The 20228-nt window shown below is 34.9% G+C and overlaps 1 protein-coding gene across 2 annotated transcripts in view; it reads left to right on the top strand.

Moving 5' to 3' along the window:
* Tomosyn (syntaxin-binding protein tomosyn) overlaps positions 1-20228 on the top strand; it is a 735273-nt gene that overhangs the window by 665098 nt on the left and 49947 nt on the right. For both annotated transcript variants that reach the window (XM_085942075.1, XM_085942074.1), the window contains exon 7: positions 2941-3016. In XM_085942075.1, the coding sequence (XP_085798201.1) occupies positions 2941-3016 (76 nt within the window). The remainder of the gene's footprint in view (positions 1-2940; positions 3017-20228) is intronic.

The raw sequence follows: 20228 nt of genomic DNA, 5'->3' as shown, positions 1-20228 counted from the left end.
ATTAAGTATGGAAGCATGTTAAAGTATGTATTAAAACATATCGGTTAGAGGTAGGTACTTATCCGCTCCGACACATACGTATATCCATTTAGAGTTTAGACATTTAAACAGATTCTATGTATTACGATGGAATTTGTTGGTTACTGGTTATTATTATTACGCAAAAAGGAGAAAGTTTCGATTTTAGGCTAAGCTCTTATTTTTTTAAATGCATCTGACGTATGTAACGCTATATTCCATCAATTTTTAATATAAATTTTGTGATAACTATCGCAAAGAGCTTTAAATTTTTCTCAAATACACTAGATTTTTTAAAAAATAATGTCTTGCCTTGCGTATATTATTATATTGTGTTTTAAACTACGTGCTTTTTCTAGCGAAAAGGGGGAATTTTCCTTGCAAAACCTGTTAAATAAACGTGTCTTGTTCCACTATGTGTTTGGACCCGGAGTCTAGGCGTAATAGCTTAAGCAAGTGGCTAATATTAATTTCTATAAAAAAAATGTTCTAAGAGGCTACGTTCACAATAATAACAGATATCCGAGTACATACTGTGAGTTTGAACTGTGAAATTATAAATACTGAAAATCAGATATTACATCAAACTGGTGTAACGTCTGGCTTGTCATAATACTGCTTTCATCGTCCTAGTATGCGAGTGCTACGGCACCGTAGCGAACGCTACGCTTTCGTAGACCTATTATGGTGTCTCTCTGGCGTAGCTCCGTAGACGCGTCATTAAATTTAACAATACATCGCGATATACAATCGAGTCGATTATCTCCCATCATTTCAATTATCCTATATTTGAGGCTGTTCGTTTCAAAGTCGGTATCCTCCACATTCCCCCATTTTGAGATAATCGCTAAAACGCGTCAAACATATTATTTATAACTGAAAACAATTAGAAAAGTTGTATAGCTAAATATAATGTCATTATCATCATTAAAATTAATGAAAAATCGTGTTTAAACTAGTAGTAAAATAGAAAAAAAAATGACGCCTGATGAATATAAACGAATTTGCAATCAACCTCTGGTTGAATTCTTTTTAACTAATAAACGGAGCTAGATTTGATATTTCATTAACATACATACTAACTAAAATCAAAATAATTACAAGATAAAAATAACTTTTTATATCTCGTACCATGTTTATAAATTCTGTTGAATCATATATAATTGACAATTCTATGTATAAATAAATACTTTTTTTATTTTTTTTGATGAATTATCCCATCAACTTGAAAGAAAATTATCAAACACTTATTAATTAAATAACATATATGAGATTTTTAAAACTTGTACTTGATATGAAGTAAAAAACAAGCAAACAAAAAACATGAAAGCGAGTTAATTCTTTTTTTCAAAATCGTCGAACGCCGTTACGCAAAAGTGCAAGCATTGAATTCGATCGAAGCGCCACCTTGCGGATTTTTTCCGAACTAACTTTCCATACAAAACAGAATTAACTGAAAATGAATTCAATTCTAATTAAATATGGTTAAGTCTAAGTAAGCTAGTCGGGAAGTTAGTTAAAAATCGATTGCAAGATTCGTACTGGACAAACAAGAAAACGAGCTAATAAAAACGTGGTAAAATATAATAAAAGTAAAAATGGAGGTAACAGATTCATTTGTATTAACAATAAATGAATAATATTCAAAATAGTAATTCCATACAATTCCATAAATTAATTGTTTTACACATATTTCGTTACAATTTAATACAGCCGTAAAATCATAGTTACACACTGTATGAAGACGATTCTCGACTACATACTTGTTATATAGTTTTCAGTTTCAAGTAAAACGAAAGTGTTGATACATTGAAGGTTTTAATAGCCATATGATGATATTATATTGTTTAATATTATGTATATACTATGTAGATAGATTCATTAGTTATAGTTAGGTATGCATTAAATTATATTGGTGTCTCACGGCTAATCTATCAACCTGGCAATTGTTCACAAGACAACATCATCATAAGTATATATATAGGCCGACATAGCTTGCAAACCAAAATACCTTTGTATACGTACTTGGGCGTCGCAATCTCGAAACTAGTTACCCATACCATCTGTCTGTATTGGGAAAAGAGCTGAATGGACACGGGGATGCCACATTGTTCCCCTCTATTGGATGCCCTTTGACTTATTTATGTTAGTGTATGTATAATATACACCATGTGGCCACTGAAGCCTAAAGTTCTATATTGAGACTTTAAATTAGATTTCGCGAAGGTTCGGACTGTTTTTCAAAGGGATCGCTGTTTCGCAGTCGTAAATAATTAAATATCTACGAATAACAATAGCAAATACCAGATTCAGTTACAGAGATACTTTTGTTAGGCTTTTGTCAAGTCGAAATAAATTGGATTGGTTTTAGTCATAGAGATACAATTAATAGTTTATTAAGTTTGTCATTGTGTTCCTACTTTGTATTACTTAGTTTTATTCGATTTTACTTTAGTATTTTCATATTAGTTTTCGGGTCTTTACCTTTTGGCTTCATGTTTCTCACTCTTGATGATTTTATCGTCTTTGGTCATGTCCGCTTCTTTGCTGGAGTATATGTACACCACACGGTGCCTCAAAGAATCTCTATCATTCGCCAATTTTCTTGCGTCGTTCCCAGCATCCCGTAGCTTCGCCGTATACAGTCCGTATATAGTGTTGAACGACCTTTCAGGACGCCGGAATCCGCATGGCTTGAAGAACAGGCAAGCTAAATTAAAATATTGACAATAGTTAATATTTTTTAATCTCTTAGTAATATCTCAACAACGAATCTTTACGACAACGAGATCTAATATATAATCTGTATTGTTATTTTCTTTAGCCGAAGATATTTCTATCGCGTCCACATCGATTGTCCCTAAATACAATTGGTACCTATGTGGGTTATTTAATTTAATGAGTTTCTTCTTCTTTTTTCAGCGAAAACGAATAAGGATGGTAAATTAGAATCTTGCAAACCAATACAGAGGGTCGAATGGAAGACATCAAAAGCGGGGTAAGTTATTTTATTTATTTAAAAACAAGTGCGGTTCTAATACTAATAATGTCGGTGGCAAAGGCTCAGTACTATCGAGCTTACTTTTAAAATAATAACCTAAAGCCGGGTACTCATTAGCGAGTCGTAACCGTGACCATTCCAAATACTGAAACCAACTGTATATGCGAAATAATTATTTATTAGGCTTGCGAACTAATTATGTGGCGTCCATACTAGTTACTGTATATGTAACGGTAACAGTTATGTCTCGCTAATGAGTAACCGGCTTAAATTATTTCAATATTAAACAACAAAACTATCAGAGACCTCTATATCTATGTATTTAATCTATGACTCACATAAAAATAATAGTTATACTGTATCCAAGTCTATCGAACCTTCTACTAACATATGCGAACAATGACTTGGTATAATCTGAAGTTTTTTGTATGTAAGATAAATATATCGATGACACAGTTCCATAGGGAGTATTTTGAGTAATGGCTGATCAAAGTTTTGACTCACCTACACTGACTTGTATAAAAGTAACAAAAACATCGCCCCTACGAGGACAACTAGTGATTTTTTGGAGTTGTAATTTTATGGAACTGAAGAGTAGCGATATACAATGACTAACATGACTCAAAACTTGAAATTTTTGACTTATCGTACTATGGAACTGAGCCATCGATATTTACTACTTAATTTGTTCTCGTTAAATATAATATAATATTGTATATTCCCGTGACTCTACAGTATATACGATGATGGGACGTAGATCTCTTACCTAACTATAATGGATTGTTTTCCATTTACTGTTTTATAATAATGCTAGATCTAGACCTGATGAGAACTAAAAGTGTGTTCTTTAACGGCCCACATGCTCGTCGTATGTCAAAATTGAGTTTTTATTGTATTTTCAAACCATGATCCTGGACACTCCTTAAACGTTGTAGATAATCTATTTATATAATTTTGAAGCCTTATTATCTTTTATAGTTATTTTAAACATTTGATGACTGCATAAAGTATTTTTGTTACATAAAATAGTATTCTTTTAAACCTCTCGCTCTAATGTTTTAGAATATAGTCATATTTCGGTACATAACTGTGCAGTGGTGTTGAGATTTTTTACATTTATTAATTTTTAAACGCATTTATAAAACCATTAGTATAATTTATGACGAGATAATTTTTGTAAAATATTCACGATAAAAAATTATATTGATAATCTCTGTGATCCCAAATTTGACAAGAATTAGGCATTTTAAATCGGCAAGATTAATACATTTGAAGATGATTCTAAAGATACTTATTATAAGCTATGTTTTTGACCATTCAAGAGTGATAAATATCTTATGAATAATGATTGCTTTATAATAATTATTGACCTAAGAATAAGGTAGTGTTTTTTTAAATACGCCATTTCTTTTGTCATTCCCCAGTGGTTAAGCTACAACATACGGCCGTAGCCATAAATTGAGAAACTTTAATTGAAGTAGGGAGTAAAATGATATTGACGCGCGTGTTTGAACATGTACCGTTTAAAAAAAAAAATTAAAAAATTCGGTTAGGTACATGTTCAAACACGCGCGTTAACATAATTTTACTCCCTACTTTAATTATAGTTTGTCAATTTATGGCTACGGCCGTATGTTGTAGCTTACCCACTGGGAAATGCCAAAAGAAATGGCGTATTTCAAAAAAACACTACCTTATTCTTAGGTCAATAATTATTATAAAGCAATCATTATTCGTATGATGTTTATCACACTTGAATGGGCAAAGACATAGCTTAAAATGAGTATCTTTAGAATTATCTTCAAATGTGTTAATCTTGCCGATTTTTGAATAATAAAATGCCTAATTCTTGTCAAATTTGGGATCACAGAGATTATCAATATATTTTTTATCGTGAATATTTTACAAAAATTATCTCGTCATAAATTATACTAATGGTTTTATAAATGCGTTTAAAAATTAATAAATGTAAAAAATCTTTACACCACTGCACAGTTATGTACCGAAATATGACTATATTCTTAAACATTAGAGCGAGAGGTTTAAAAGAATACTATTTTATGTAACAAAAATACTTTATGCAGTCATCAAATGTTTAAAATAACTATAAAGGATAATAAGGCTTCAAAATTATATAAATAGATTATCTACAACGTTTAAGGAGTGTCCAGGATCATGGTTTGAAAATACAATAAAAACTCAATTTTGACCTACGACGAGCATGTCCCCCCGTAAGAAACACTGTTTAATGTAATATGTGATTCGTAATTAAAATAGGTATAGGTATTTGTCAATTTTTTCCCTTTGCACATAAGTAATCAAATATCTTACTATCAAAATTCGCAATTGGCTTAGTTAAAAAAAAATCAATCAAATAAATATTTCCGATGGTGGTGTTGGCAATAAATAAAATAAAACTAGATTGCGTCGCGTCCGATTCGCGGTGATTAATTGGAATCAATGGCGTCCCTTGCCGGACGAGAACAATCGTTGGGGTCAGTGTGCTCCGTCTGCTATCCGAATTGGTTTGCGCCCACAAATCCATCAGATCGAGGACAATGTTGTAACGTATAACACGGGCTACGTGACGTATTTTGTATGATTCTATGGAACAGGATTACTTTCGTACTTTCAATTGTTGTCATTCCGATTTATGAACAAGTGGGTTCCTTTAAAAGATTATTTTGGATTACAGAATAGAAGTATGAAAACTGAAAAACCGATTTATTGGAACAGGACAATTCGACAACTTCTGGAAGAGTTCTTTCTACTTCAATTAGGGTTTAAAATTTTTATTAAATTCATTTCAATTGATTTCTAAACATTTTAGTTAGAAAATATATTTTGAAAAAATATTAGTGCTGAGTAGGGGTAGAGTTGAATGGATTCCAATTAATTTGCTTTACCAAATAAGTCACCTTATCTGTAATATAAAATTACGTTGAAATTAACTAATAATATTATATTATGCATCCGAGGTATTAATTATAAAATATTGTTGATATTAGCGAACATTTTTTTTTTAATTTTGATTCAAGGTATCATGATGTCTCTGTATTTTAATTTTAATGTTAAAAATTTGGCATTTGTTACTAAACATACATAGCTCGGAACGTTTATTATTATTATGTTGAATAGCGAATATCACATTCCAATTATTGTGTGTTATATATAGTCACTGAACATAAAAATAATTTTATTAAAAATTTGTTTTATATTCTTGAAAAATATACAAATGCAGTATAATAGCACCTGTACATTGCATGGATTTACTTGCTCCAATAGTGTGTATATTAAACTATCGCGATAATAACTGTCTACACACTACACATAAAAGTCCCGACTGTCTCAGATCGTGAAAAGCCAGCGCTATCTCAAGGTACTTGAGTCGGCTTTGGTTAACCTCAACATAAGTCTCTGCGTGGTGTAGTCCGTTTTTTTCGGCAGTTTCGCCACTATCGTTATATTTCGCAGGCACAGATATCGCACAGTCCAATAATTATTGTCGCGTGAAAATTCAGAAGCTTCTGAATTTTTTTAATCTATGCATGCAAGCTTGCAATTTGCACGCTAATACCCATTTAGACGTGCATTTTTTTTATGTCCGCGATAATCATCAGTAAATCCATGCACATGTAAACGGGGTTATAATGGTATGTTCGAAAATGTTACAGTCAATTGTAAAAAAGTTGCTTTTATCATTTCTCACATTTACTCAACCCTCGAAAATTCCACTCGCTAATTTACCCCTAAAAGTCCCATGGCGATTAACTTACTGCATAATATATCTAAATAATTTTCTGGTAAATGTGTATTTTGAAATATTATAATACGTCTTGGTCTAATATAATCCTTCCGCAATTGCAAAGCTGCTAAGTTGACCGTACTTATATGAGTAGGCTTCTACGATCACAACTATTAACTTTTACCTACATATTAGATCGCAGGCATGTCCAACTTCAAGTAGGCTTTGATTTACTACCCAGTATCAAAACTGGCAGTGATCTACTACACTCCCTCGTTAGTATTCTTTAACTTGAACAAACTAATTATATTTAACTGAATACACGTTATTTAAATAAACAACAAGACTTCTCTTACATCATCGCAAATAAATACCTACTCAATTTCCCCTTCGGCGTGAAAATGATAAAGGCAGTCATTATACCCATCATCAAACTATTATTCCACTGTGAAAAGACCCTACTGCGTGATGGTAATGCCTCAATTACATTGAGCTTCTTTACGAGCTGTTTATTAGCGAATTTAAAAGCGGGCGTTTCTCGGTAGAGTGTTTACAACCTGCTTATTAGCTTATTCGATGATTACACTGGGCGACTTTACAGGCAGATTGTAAATTTGCCAATAAACAGCTCGTAAAGAAGCTCAATGTAATTGAGGCTAGGAAACTACACTTCAGTATAAAGCGCTACGATTCACACTTTAGACGCGATTCGAATCAAGTAATAATAAATTATAACAAATATTACCCTCACAAGAGAGAAGAAAAGATAAAATAAAAACATACTTATACAATTGTATACAGTAAAATAAAATTTCGATAACAAAATACACAGCACGTCACTGAAAATGTATAATATGTCTCGGGGAGTGCATTAAATAGTTTTGCACCCCTCGCCAATGGTGCCTGAGAGGTTCCGACCCAGAATAAATCATGGCTGCGACCCCGTAGGTAATTGACAACCGCATATAAATTCAATTTCTTTAGGACACCTGGATTGAAAACCATCCCTCGCGATAACAGGAAAAATGTCTCAAGAGCAGAAGTGACTAGGGAATCCAATCCCGAGCCAAAATTCTGATCCCGGGATTTCGGGATTACAATTTGACAATCCCGGGATCCCGGGACTGGTCCCGGGATTGACATTTTTTTCCATTGTTAATATAAAAATTTTATATTTACAAATAACATTGATAAAATCGGTCAAAAATAAATCTAGTATAATTTATACTATTGAAGACATTTATTGTTAATATTGTATACGTTCAATCTTGGAAATACACAAGTTTAATGGAGTAAATAATATTGTAATATAAATAATAATGTGAATTGAATATGAGATTGCTGTTTCTGATAGTAAAGACATAATGAATGGATTAGCGAGATTTAAAATAGTAAAGCAAATAATCATGGCGTACGTATGGCCTTTCCGCATCATAAATCTAATTAGCCAGCCAAATATGAAACTGCCGTAAAACGTATGATATCATGGTAGAATTACTTTGTTAAAAGTGCGAAGCATTGTTTTTTTCCAATCTTTCTCATTTTTAATAATTCATGTGAAAAAATAAAATGAATCGGCAACCTACACATGGGTATAAATCAAACTTCATTCAAACTCAGTTTATTTTTCGCTTTTATTTTATTTTCCATAAAAATTGATAAAAAAATCAATCCCGAAATCCCGGGATTATGTTTATCAATCCCGGGATTCATAGGTATCTAAAATAGCTCGGGATCCCGGGATTGGAATCCCTAGAAGTGACCTACAAGATTCAAGAGAGTAAAAACTAAGCATTCCTTGTAGAAAGGCAGTCGGAAAATAATTATTTGTTGAATTATTGAAAGGAAAACGGTTATATTATGTCTTAAAATAAAGACATTGAAGAAATTTATTCTGGACGCGCTCTAAAATAAGGTTATAGGAAACCTCACAAGGACACCAGATAATCGACTCGTATTCAAAACTACTACGCACTAACTAGACCTAGAGTGTATGTATGACATTTTGTTTCTGGAATGGTTTATTATTATAATATTAAAGTATGTGTGAGGCCCCAAAACATCAGTGAGTTTTTCTCCCGCTTGTAGGGCTTTTCCCCAGACTCCATGCCGACAACGGTTGTGGCAAATGGAAATTCAACCTAGCGTGTGTATTTTAACGGTCGGGTTAAAATGCTGCGTCCCGAGTGAAAAGTGCAGCTTTTTTGTATAATTTAATCACGAAACGTACCGGTTGGTCCCCGGCTCTCCAAATCTCACGCACGGCTATGCAGAACTGCGCGGTCATTTCTCACAGAAGTGAGTCGCCGCGGTGGACGCTTAATGTGTCTGAGGTATTTAAACAAAAAGTGATTGATCACCCGCCCACCGAGAAACCGGTAAAGCAAAGCGATTTGCGAGGACAATCGAATGAAAGATTTAGTCGTGCGAAAAGGTTAAAGGTTCACTAAGGTAAAACGGGTGCGCCTTTTATTTTACCGTCCCCCGCATTTCAATTCGAGTAGAACAGCTTGAGTAAATAAACCAAATAAACTCTCTTCTACTTTCAGTTTTTTTGTCTCTCCTAATGGAAATACAATAATTTGAAGCTGCTTGATAAAGCTGCCTAGCATTTGCTGATATTTTTTTTTTTTTTTTTTTTGTGATTTTACCGAGGCTTTGACTGCGACTCGCTGTCATATCGCCTCTTCTCTTCTAGAAGGGGATCCGTCGATCAGGTCCTCACTCCTATTCTGTTAAATAACTTTACAATTTTGCCTAGCTCTTCCGTCTTACCCACCGCCAGGACACCCTTCAATTCGTCGACATTCTCATAGATATCTGCAATTCGCAGCTGTACTCTGTGAATTTCATATTTGGGGCATTGCAGTGCTATATGTACAATGTCCTCTAAAACATGACATTCATCGCAGAGCTGCGATTCGCTTCTTCCCATGAGGACATCAAATCTTTTGCCCATGGTGTGCCCTGTTCTTAGCCTCAGAATTAACTTAAGCTCATTCCTCGTCAAAGAAGACTCTACAAACCAGGGCACCTCTCGTGGTGATGGTAGAATTGACTTACTCCATTTCCCCTTTTCTAATGATGCCCTATGGTGAAAATCTATCCACATACTATGGCACATTTTTTTTATAGCCTCATTCCAGTCCAGGTTTTCTGGTATCCACTGATGTGGTACCCCTGAATGGCCGGCTTCCTTTGCCAGATCATCTGCCCTTTCATTTCCCTCAATGCCCATGTGCGATGGGATCCATTGAAGGCATAGATCTCCTCCTCTATTTTTCTTGGCGTCGATCTGGTCAAGGATGTGGTATGCTATGGTTTTACTGTTATGTGAGCGAGTTGCTGCGGCAAGATGTTGTAAAGCGCTTTTGGAGTCTGTTAAAATGACAGCGGATTGCGCCGAGAAATCATCGCTTAAAGTGTAATGAGTTCCGCCGTCATTATTGGTATCGCTGGGTTTAGCTTCCAGCTCTTGTTTATACCTACTTCTGGTATCACAAGAGCTGCTCCTGCTCTATTCTGATCTTTGGATCCATCTGTATAAAGGTGGCTCCATCCTGCGTACCTCTCTGTCAGCATTTTTTCGACACGCTCTCTTGCTTTATCGGATACTATGCTCCGTTTTGGTTTGTCTATTCCTTTGACCTCTAGTTGGATAACAGAGCTGAGGTCGTAGGTACCAACTGGCCTCCTCAGCGAATACATACCTAGGCATTTTGTATTTAATACCTCCCAGCTTTCTGTGGCTTTAAGGATTCCTACCAGTAGTGGGAGCTTTCTTTTCTCATAGTATGTATTGCTTTCAACGAGCTCGTATAGGAGTTTCACCTTTGCCAATATGGGGTTATCTATTATAGATTTCCACTTCATCCATGTCTTGGTAGCCAGTGCCCATCTCCTGACATTCAGTGGAGGTACGCTGAGTTCCGCTTGTAGCACGTGAATGGGCGTTGTCCTGATAAATCCTCCACATATTCTTAATGCTTTGGACTGGATGCGATCTAGCCTCACCGAATTAGTTTCTGCAGCGGAGTGGTAAAACATGCTCCCGTAATCTAATCGGCTTCTAATGAGTGCCGTGTATAACCTTCTCATATGAATGGGGTGTACGCCCCACCCACCTCCCGCCAGTACTTTGAGTATGTTCAGAGGTTGTGTCAGGCTATTCGCGCAATGACTAATATGATGCTTCCACGTTAGTCTATAGTCCAGGTTCATACCTAAAAATTTATAAGTGTCTACTCTTTCTATTATAGTGCCGTCGATTTTTAAGTTAAGCTGGTTTTGTCTCTTGCCTCTGGCAAAAAGTACCACCTTAGTTTTGCTGGGAGCTACTTTGAGGCCTCGCGTTTCCAATAATAATTTTATTTCGTCAAGACTCTTCTGCATTAACCTTTGACATTCATCTACTCTTTTTCCCGAACAAAAAAGTGCAAAATCATCTGCATATTGTACAATGTTGACCCTTGTTATTAACTTTAATATGTCAGTTGTAAGAATGTTGAATAGTAATGGGGATAGGGGGTCTCCTTGCGGAAGGCCTCTAGAGCATACCGTACTCTTCTTTTCATTATTAATGCACATGGTGATTTTTCTTTCATTTAAATACTGCTTAAGATATTTAGTGATCTTCCCACCGATTCCCCATTCATTCAACACCCTTGACACTTCTTTCACATGCACATTATTATACGCATCCTGGATGTCCAGGAATGTTGTCAGAGTTACTTCGTTTTTGACCTGTGCTGCATTGATGTCTAGTACTAGGTTGCCTATGTTCTCCAGAGTCGACTTTTGCCTTCTGAATCCCGTAGTATTGTGATGAAATAGTTGTTTTTTCTCTGCAAACCATTCGATTCTTCTTGCAATCATCTGGTTGAACGTTTTGCACATGCATGATATGAGTGCAATTGGTCTGACTGACGACACTAGGGTAGGGTCTCGCCCTGGTTTTAAGATTGGGATAATCATCGTTTCCTTCCATTGCCTAGGGACTTTTCCGGTTTCCATGATTAAGTTGAATATCTCCACTAGTTTATTTTTTCCGGTCTCTGGCAGCTGAGCGATCATGGAGTATGAAACTTCGTCCATGCCGGGGGCAGTGTCTTTATTTTTGGTTACTGATCTTAGTTCCGCCACTGTAAGAATTTCATTCATTGTATCATTAGGATTATATGTTTCCTGTTCTGCAATTTCTTCCTTCGTTTCGTCACTTTTACTTGCTAGTTGTTCAAGGAGGAGTGACGCCATGCTTTCATCCAGTTGATTTTTGAATTTGTTTCCCGATTTGCCCTTCATCCAACTCATTTTTCTCCACATTTCTGAGTAGGAAGTCTCCGAGTTGACGGAGTCACAAAATGCTTTCCAACTTTCTCTTTTGGCTTTTAGGATTACTTTTCGAGTTGTGGCTTGCTTTTTCTTTAGTTCTAGGTAGTTTTCTGTTGAACTGATTTTTTTGAAGCGAGTATAGGCAAGCCTTCTCTCAGCGATTGCCTTTGATACTTCGGAGTTCCACCATGGTTTTGGTCTAAAGTTTGGGTGACTGCATACTTTGAGTCTCGGAATGCTTGAATTTGCCCCATTATTCAATATTGCCTCCAATTTATCATACTCTACTTGTACATCTCTGGTAGGTTCTGTAAGTCTGTCTATGTCATTTGAGATGATTTCTCGATATTGTTCCCAGTTTGCTTTAGGGTAATTTCTTCTTGGGATCATTTCTGTTTGGCATTGATTTTCCACAAACTCGATGATAATGGGTAAATGGTCACTGCCCATAGTATCGGAGTCTATTTTCCAATCGGTTTCCAGTACCAGCTCATTGGAGATAAATGTTATATCCGGTGCCGCTCCTCTCTGATTTGGAGGGGCGACCCTGGTACTTTGTCCATTGTTAATCGCTACTAAGTCAGAGTCAAGACATACGTCAGCGACATCCTCTCCTCTTGCGTCTCGAAGTATATGATCCCACATTGGGTGGTGTGCATTGAAATCCCCACCCATAATTGATCCCTCTCCCATTTGATCGAAGAGCCTGCTCCATGCGTTTTTCCGAATGGTAACATTGGGTTTACAATATATTGCTGTCACTGATTTTAGTTTTTGTGTCCCTCTGATTTCGACTTGACATGCCTCCAGTTCAGTAGGAAGGCCTTGTAGGGTCTTTTCTTTAGACGCCAGTGTTTTATGCACCAGTATCGCTATTCCTCCGTAACCATCCCCTCTGTCTTTTCTATACATCGTGTAATCATTGAATTTCAGATAGTCTAATTCAGACCTCAGCCAAGTCTCTGAGATTAATGCTATTGAAATTTTTTGTCTTATTAAGTAGAGTTCTATATCATCCTTCTTTTGCTTCATACTTCTGGCATTCCATTGTAAAATCCTAATTTGTTTTTTACTATCCATTTTGCTGCAGAACCTCCCCTAGAATTTCCCCTAAGTTTCCTTCTTTGAAGTGTTTGCATACCCAGTCCACTGCTTTAATTATTAGTTGTTTAATGATCTGCTGCCAATCTCCCCCTTTCAGCAAGACTTTCATAATTTCTCCCATCGCGTTAACCTCTGTCTTCCCTTTTGAATTTTTCTTATTTTTTGTAGGCTTTACGCTACTACCTGTAGCTATTATTGTTGAGCCTGAAGCTTCTACCACCGCTTCTTCTTTCTTTTTGATTTCCTTAGTTTTTTGAATTGTTTCGCTTTCATCTCTTCCTACGATTTTTTTTTGTTTTAATATGTCAGCATAGCTATTATTTAACATATTTTTTTTTGCTTCCTTGAAAGGTATGTTCATTTTTTTCATTGCTTCTTTGCAATTCTTTTCCTCTTGCCACTTTGGGCATTTTTGGCTATTTGCCGCGTGGTTGCCTTTGCAATTGATGCACGTAATTTCCTCATTTTTTTCGCAGGTTTTGTGGTTTTCACCACACTTAGGGCACGTTTCTACTGTACGTCCGCAATTGTTCGCGATATGCCCATATCGCCAGCATTTGTAGCATTGCATAACCCTGAATACATACGGTTCTACAGCAAAAGAGACTCCATATATGTAAATTGTTCTCGGCAATATTTTCTCCCCAAATTTAATACTGACTGACGAGGTCTTTGTCAGCTCTCCTGTATCACCTTTTCTTGTCAACCTCTTAAGGTTGATTACTTTTGCATCACTTTTGATTTCCATTTGCAGTTCTTGGAGGTCCATATCAATATCGACTTTTCTTATTACTCCATAAGAGCAGGAGTCATTCTCTTTGGTCACAAAACCGAGATCTTTGAGTTCTCCAGCTTGTTTCACTTTATCTGCTTCTTTTTCGTCTTCTACTTGGATGTACGTCTTTAAATTTTTATTGTAAATTTTCTGTACTTTTACTCCTGCCTTATGCAGCATCTGCGCTATTTTCAGCTTTAATGGAATTTTACTTCCCGTCGCTATCATGACGATGTTTTGGTTTCCCTTTGGAGTGACCCCAGAGTCTCTTCTGGGTTTTTTTCCAGAGGTCACCGTCTGCCATTCTTCTTCTTTTTCTCCAACCACTTCCTCTTCATCATCGTTTCTTTTCTTCTTCGTTTTTTTCGTTTCATTCACTTCCATTGTGGTGTTTTCCATTTTATTGTTTTTGCCGTTCACGCGGTCTTGGAATTCGCGCAACAGTGTGAACAAAAAACAGTGTGGACAGCCCCTCGCTTCACAGCGTTTGACGCACTCCCCGCACAAAGTGCACTATCCGTGCAACAATAAATATTTTTCACTTTTTCTCAAGCACTGGCACTGATTGTCAAAATCACATGGGACCACACATGTTGAGTTTATTGTCAAATTCATTTACAAACAATATTATTTTTGTTGTATCACGTATTTATAAACGTTCGCGAGTAACCAGGCGAATGCGACACGAATACGCAAGCGAAGTTGTACAACCTCACTCCACCGCTGTTGGCTTCCGACTGTGCTGATATTTTAAAAAGCTAACTTTCTTTTACATCTTCAGTGCATTACAATCGGAGCATCATACACCGTTTAGTGTGTTTATTGCAAATTATTGCAAATAATGACCAACGTGAATTATATGAACTATTTCGGTGATAACACTATTATCGAGACTACAAAGATAAACGACTTATCTACTAATAATAGTCTATAACTCATTAATGACGTCCCGTGAGGGTAGGCAGGTGATGCGTTGCATAATGGCGGCGAATGAAGGAACGAATACAAATATTAGGGCTTTTGCGAACGGTGTAAGTTTTCTACGAAACAGCGGATACGATTGCTTAAAAAATAATCGAAGCATAAATAATACTGACAACATAGTTGTTATGGCTTATTTTATTTATATTTAATATTTATTAATGGCGATTTATCGCACAGGAATCTTTACAAGGGTGCCTTCAAACCTGACAGCGCCATATTCCTCCAAGTCTATAAAACCGCCGCTGTTGGTGTATCATTTTTAAGGCAGCTGAAAATAAATAATAAAATAGGTAAGCAGATACCTAACGAATTTGCAGAAAATTCGAAACTAAAAATGAAAGGGGACCTTAGACTATAGATACATCTAGACGCCACCCGTTGCATTGCTAAATGAAGCCGCGTGCCTTGCGTTTGGTTTGTGAGCGAGCGAACGCATTCGTCTACAAATGTTCGAGACCATAGACCATTTCGCTAGTGCTCGCACTAGACGCTCAGAATTAAAATATAATTTTCTATTTTTTTACGTTATATAGTATTTTTAAACGGTCAAAATGCAACCATTAGATAAAGATATCCATAATTTAAGTTATTTTAAAGAAACACTAGGTCACTGATATTAAAATATATAATAAAATACAAATAAATTATCACGAACATGTATCAACTTACTTATGAAACGTAATACCATCTTCTTGCTTATCAGTACGGCTACCACATTTTAAGACAACACACAGAACCATCTTTTCTACTTAATTAACCAAAAATATTTACCACTGACTTTATGTTTAACACAAAAAATATCAATTTTAGCAACACGAGCTCGCAAGTTATCGACGCTATGTGAAGCGTTTCGCCCCGATTTGATGGCGATACTTTTGGAAACTGGCTTGTAGCTAGTAGACCTTTTATCTTACTCTAGCGCATGTCGCAGAGATTGTAAGGGTGCCGAATACTTTCTCACTCGCACTCATGCATCGTTTTTGTTCAAGCCTTGAAGGGGACAGTATTCCAAGTCTGCTTAAGGGCGGCACTTTGCCTAGGGACGTCACTGAAACTTATACAATGAGACGGAATTCAAGAATAATACATACTTGGATATCGTAGAATTTTAATACAATTAATTTACTTTCGTACAGGCTATTTTGTAGTATTACCATGAATCGGTGTCTTTCCATGGCATTACTTTTGATTATAAATAATAATACAATTAACCCGTATTAGGTACAGGAAAATTATCTTTTTAAAATATAATTCAGTAAGTAAATTCTAGATTTATTTACATATTACAATTCTCGACACATGTATACATCAATGGCAAAGGATGTAGGTATGCTGGTAAGATCCGCCATAAATAGTACACACTAAACTTTGTCAGTCATACGTATTTGTTTTCATTGAAATAAGACTACAATTGACAGATAGTGATAGTTAGTTTTCAAAATTTAATAAAATCCTGAGAAAACCAAGCCACAATAGATAATAATCAAAAAATAGTCGTATATCTATAAAATATCTAAAATTATGCAATTAAATCATTCATAGCTTTGAATATTGTATAGATCGAATAATATTTTGGTTAGACAGGGCTTAATGAATTTATAAAAATAAACCAACAATATGTGTAATATGTATTCTTAATCCAACGAAAACAAATAAGTATTATTGAAAAAGTGTGCACAATTTTTTGAATCGCCCGAAATATACCAAAACTATTATGATTTGGTTTAGGCAGGGTTTAATTGATTTTTTTAAAACTAACCAATACGATCTGTAAATTGTAGTCTTAGTTCAATAAAAACAAATACGTATGACTAACAAAGTTTAATGTGCATTATTTATGGCGGATCTTTACATCCTACCTCCACCCTTCGCTACCGGTATACATCAGGTCCTCAAATTAACCTTTCAATTGTTTGACGATAACAGATTATTCGTACCTACACAATAATAATTGTTAAATTTGATATGACGGCCCTAGTAGTAACCCACTGAAATAATCAGACTTCATAATGTCCCTAGTCTTATACCTACATCGGATGTGATAGGAAGAATGTGTTCCAATTAAGATATCTTGTTACCTGTCCTCTAATTATACGGAAGACTCTGACATTATGCACGTGTGGTGGTATTGTGTTAGCGTTACATAATACACGTGTAATTACTGCGTTGTATGCAAATTTCCCGCCATTACAGCCTCGTTTGTCAGTCTGATAACAACCCCCCTGTCAGTTTTCAAAGCTGAGCCGTTTCCTCGTCCATTTTGAAATGGACAATTCACAAACGCCGCTCCAAGAACTCTTATTCTTTTTTCAAATATGTAGGAGTAAACACCTTTTTCTTTTAATATTTTTTTATTTATGTTTTTAAGAATCTCTCTATTGAAAATATATCATGTTTATAAACATCGTAAAGATGACCAATTTTTAAACAAATCTAAGTAATTCTAAGCAATTATTTGTAAGGACAGTTTGATCGATACCCATCTTTCATAAAGTAGAAAATGTGTCTTCAAATCCCATGCCGCCAAAAAATTAGAATTTTTGTAATAGGTAGGTATGTTGCTAAAATTATTCTTTGATTTTTAATTTGTATAACGTCATATTAGTCAATTTTCAGCACTAAAACAAACCTGTAATCAGTTCAGTGACATCCCGTAGGAGTAGGCATATTCAGCGTCGCTTGGGGGCGGCAGTTACTCGAAGGGAGGCAAATCGAGAAGAATCATTTTGTGTATATAGAAATAGCTAGGTACCTAAACTTAGTATCTAATAACGAAAATATCTTTCCATAAAAAAAATCAGCTCACTGGTTGGAAACAAAATGTATTAATTGACATAAAAGTTTTAACAGGACTGTAATTTTTTGTCGGGTTCGCGACGTCTAGTTTATTTTCGTTTTCCTTTGACGTCCATGGTGACCAGAAACGACACGTGCACGGATGATAAAAAATACCAAATTAAAAATTGGGCGGCATTTTGGCGCTGTCCAGGGGCGGCATTTTGACTCGGGGCGTCACTGGTCATGTTAGTCAATTTTTCGGCACTAAAAACAATCCTGTAATCTGGTAACCCCGAAAATCAGATGTTCTTGAAATCCTCTGAAATACGAGTATCTACCGTAATAAACAATATTTTACTAAATTATTATTGTTTCATATAAAATTGCCTTTTCCACTTCACAAGGTACAACCAGTAAGTTGTTGTTTTCAGTTTAATTTAAATTCTAATATTTGTACAATAATTCCCAGTGACTCTTGACATAATTATATTAATTTAGCTGTATGTAAAATTAATATTTCGCGGTAGAGCAGGTAGGTCGATTTTCAATCTGCCGACATTTTGCAAATATCAAAATCGCTAAAACAGAATTCCCGGAAGTGTTTCCAGCATGCGAATATTTCTTTTATTAATTATTTATGAATATTATTCCCTGTAGACATTTTCATTTTGATTAAAATTTTCATTATTTCGTCGTTATAATAATGATTATATTCAAAAACATAGTGTTAAATTAATAATAAACTTCGAAATAAATTTCCACCGGTTGCTCCGAGTCGGTATCTATCTTCCTAATTGATTTTTGTTTGAATTTTCATTTTTCCAGGAAGACGCCGCTAAAAACATTTACTTTATGGAGATGTTAAAAAATAATCGGACGCTTTAAATAAAATTAGAGCTCCTTCAGACATTCTGAAGGACACTTCAAATGTTTTCGATGAAATTATCCATTGAGTTGGAAATTCGTCGAGTGGACCGTTTGCCTTCCACTTTCACAGAATGTCTGTCATAATAAATTCACTGTTACATAAATATTAAAAAAGCCTTTTTTTAAATATACGTATAGTAAAAATTATCAACTTTAAGCCATGTGTAGGGTATAGTCCTACGCCAGTATTCCATGTTAAGTATTATTAATCACAGTGGCGAAGAGTGGAGGTAGGCTGTTGAGATCCGCTATAAATAGTGCACACTAAATTTTATCAGTCATACGTTTTTGTTTTCATTGAAATAAGACTACAATTTACAGATGGTGTTGGTTAGTTTTTAAAATTCAATTAATCTCTGCGAAAACCAAGCCATAATGATAATAGTAAAAAATACTCGTCTATCTATAAAATATTTAAAATTATGCAATTAATTATTTTATTTAATTTTATTTAATTAATTATTTATATAACTTTGGATATTTTATATATAGAATAATATTTTTTTGATGAATTTAAAAAAATAAACCTACAATTTGTGTAATATCATGGATTCTTAATCCAACGAAAATAAATAAGCATGAATAAATTAGTGTGCATAATTTTGTCGTATCGCCCAAAATATACCAAAACTATTATGGTTTGGTTTGCAGGGTTTAATTGATTTTTAAAAACTAACCAACACCATCTATAAAATCACTAAAAACAACTACGTATGACTAACAAAGAATGTGTACTATTTATGTCGGATCTCAACAGCCTACTTCCACCCTTCGCTACTTATTAATTATCATCATAATACGAAAACCATTAATAATGTTACTTTCAATATTCTGTAATCTGTTGTTGTTGTCGAAAGATAAAACAATATTTCTCCAAATTTATTAACCGTTAGCTTTTTTATAATTTTCGAGGAGTGATCTTTTATTGATCTTTCCCTTGTATAGATCGTTGATCGACAGCTCATCTCTTTCATTTACTTATCTACATTATTGGATTTACGCTGAAGGGAAGATGGGTTTTTACATATTATCATAAAATAAATTATTAAAATGGCACTTTACAAAATATTTTTAATAATCTTCTTGCTTTTTTTCGTTTGCGTTTTCGTTAATGCATACAACATTGATGTTTTTTTACAAGTCAACGTATGAATGCTTTGGTGGCTTCCGATATATGCCGGTGTATTTTTTATGTACTTATTTCAAAAATAACAGTATTACATACCTATATTATATTATATTATTTTTATCGACGTTAGCTACCAAATGTTGTCGAGTTTTTGAATCCTGCAAATTCATTCGCACGTAGCCTACTGGTACATCATTTTTTTGTACCCTGGGCCCCCTACCAATTTGGAGGCCATAGGCTACAGTCTTTTTAGACCAGTGATTCCCAACGTGGGGCGTACGCCCCATCGAGGGGCAATTTGAATGTGTTGGGGGGCAAAAAGATCACCTTGAAAATCATTTGAAGACGAAGCATAGCATAAGGATCGCACTAATTTTCTTCCGAGTTGTACATGTAACATAATATACATATTTAATTTCGAAAGTTAAATTAAAAA

The sequence above is a fragment of the Rhyacophila brunnea genome, unplaced genomic scaffold (assembly GCF_057557595.1).
Source record: "Rhyacophila brunnea isolate RB1 unplaced genomic scaffold, BYU_Rbru_1.0 scaffold_14, whole genome shotgun sequence".
NCBI lineage: Eukaryota > Metazoa > Arthropoda > Insecta > Trichoptera > Rhyacophilidae > Rhyacophila > Rhyacophila brunnea.
Note: the sequence above shows the minus strand (reverse complement) of the source record. Positions and strands in the feature narration are given on the sequence as shown.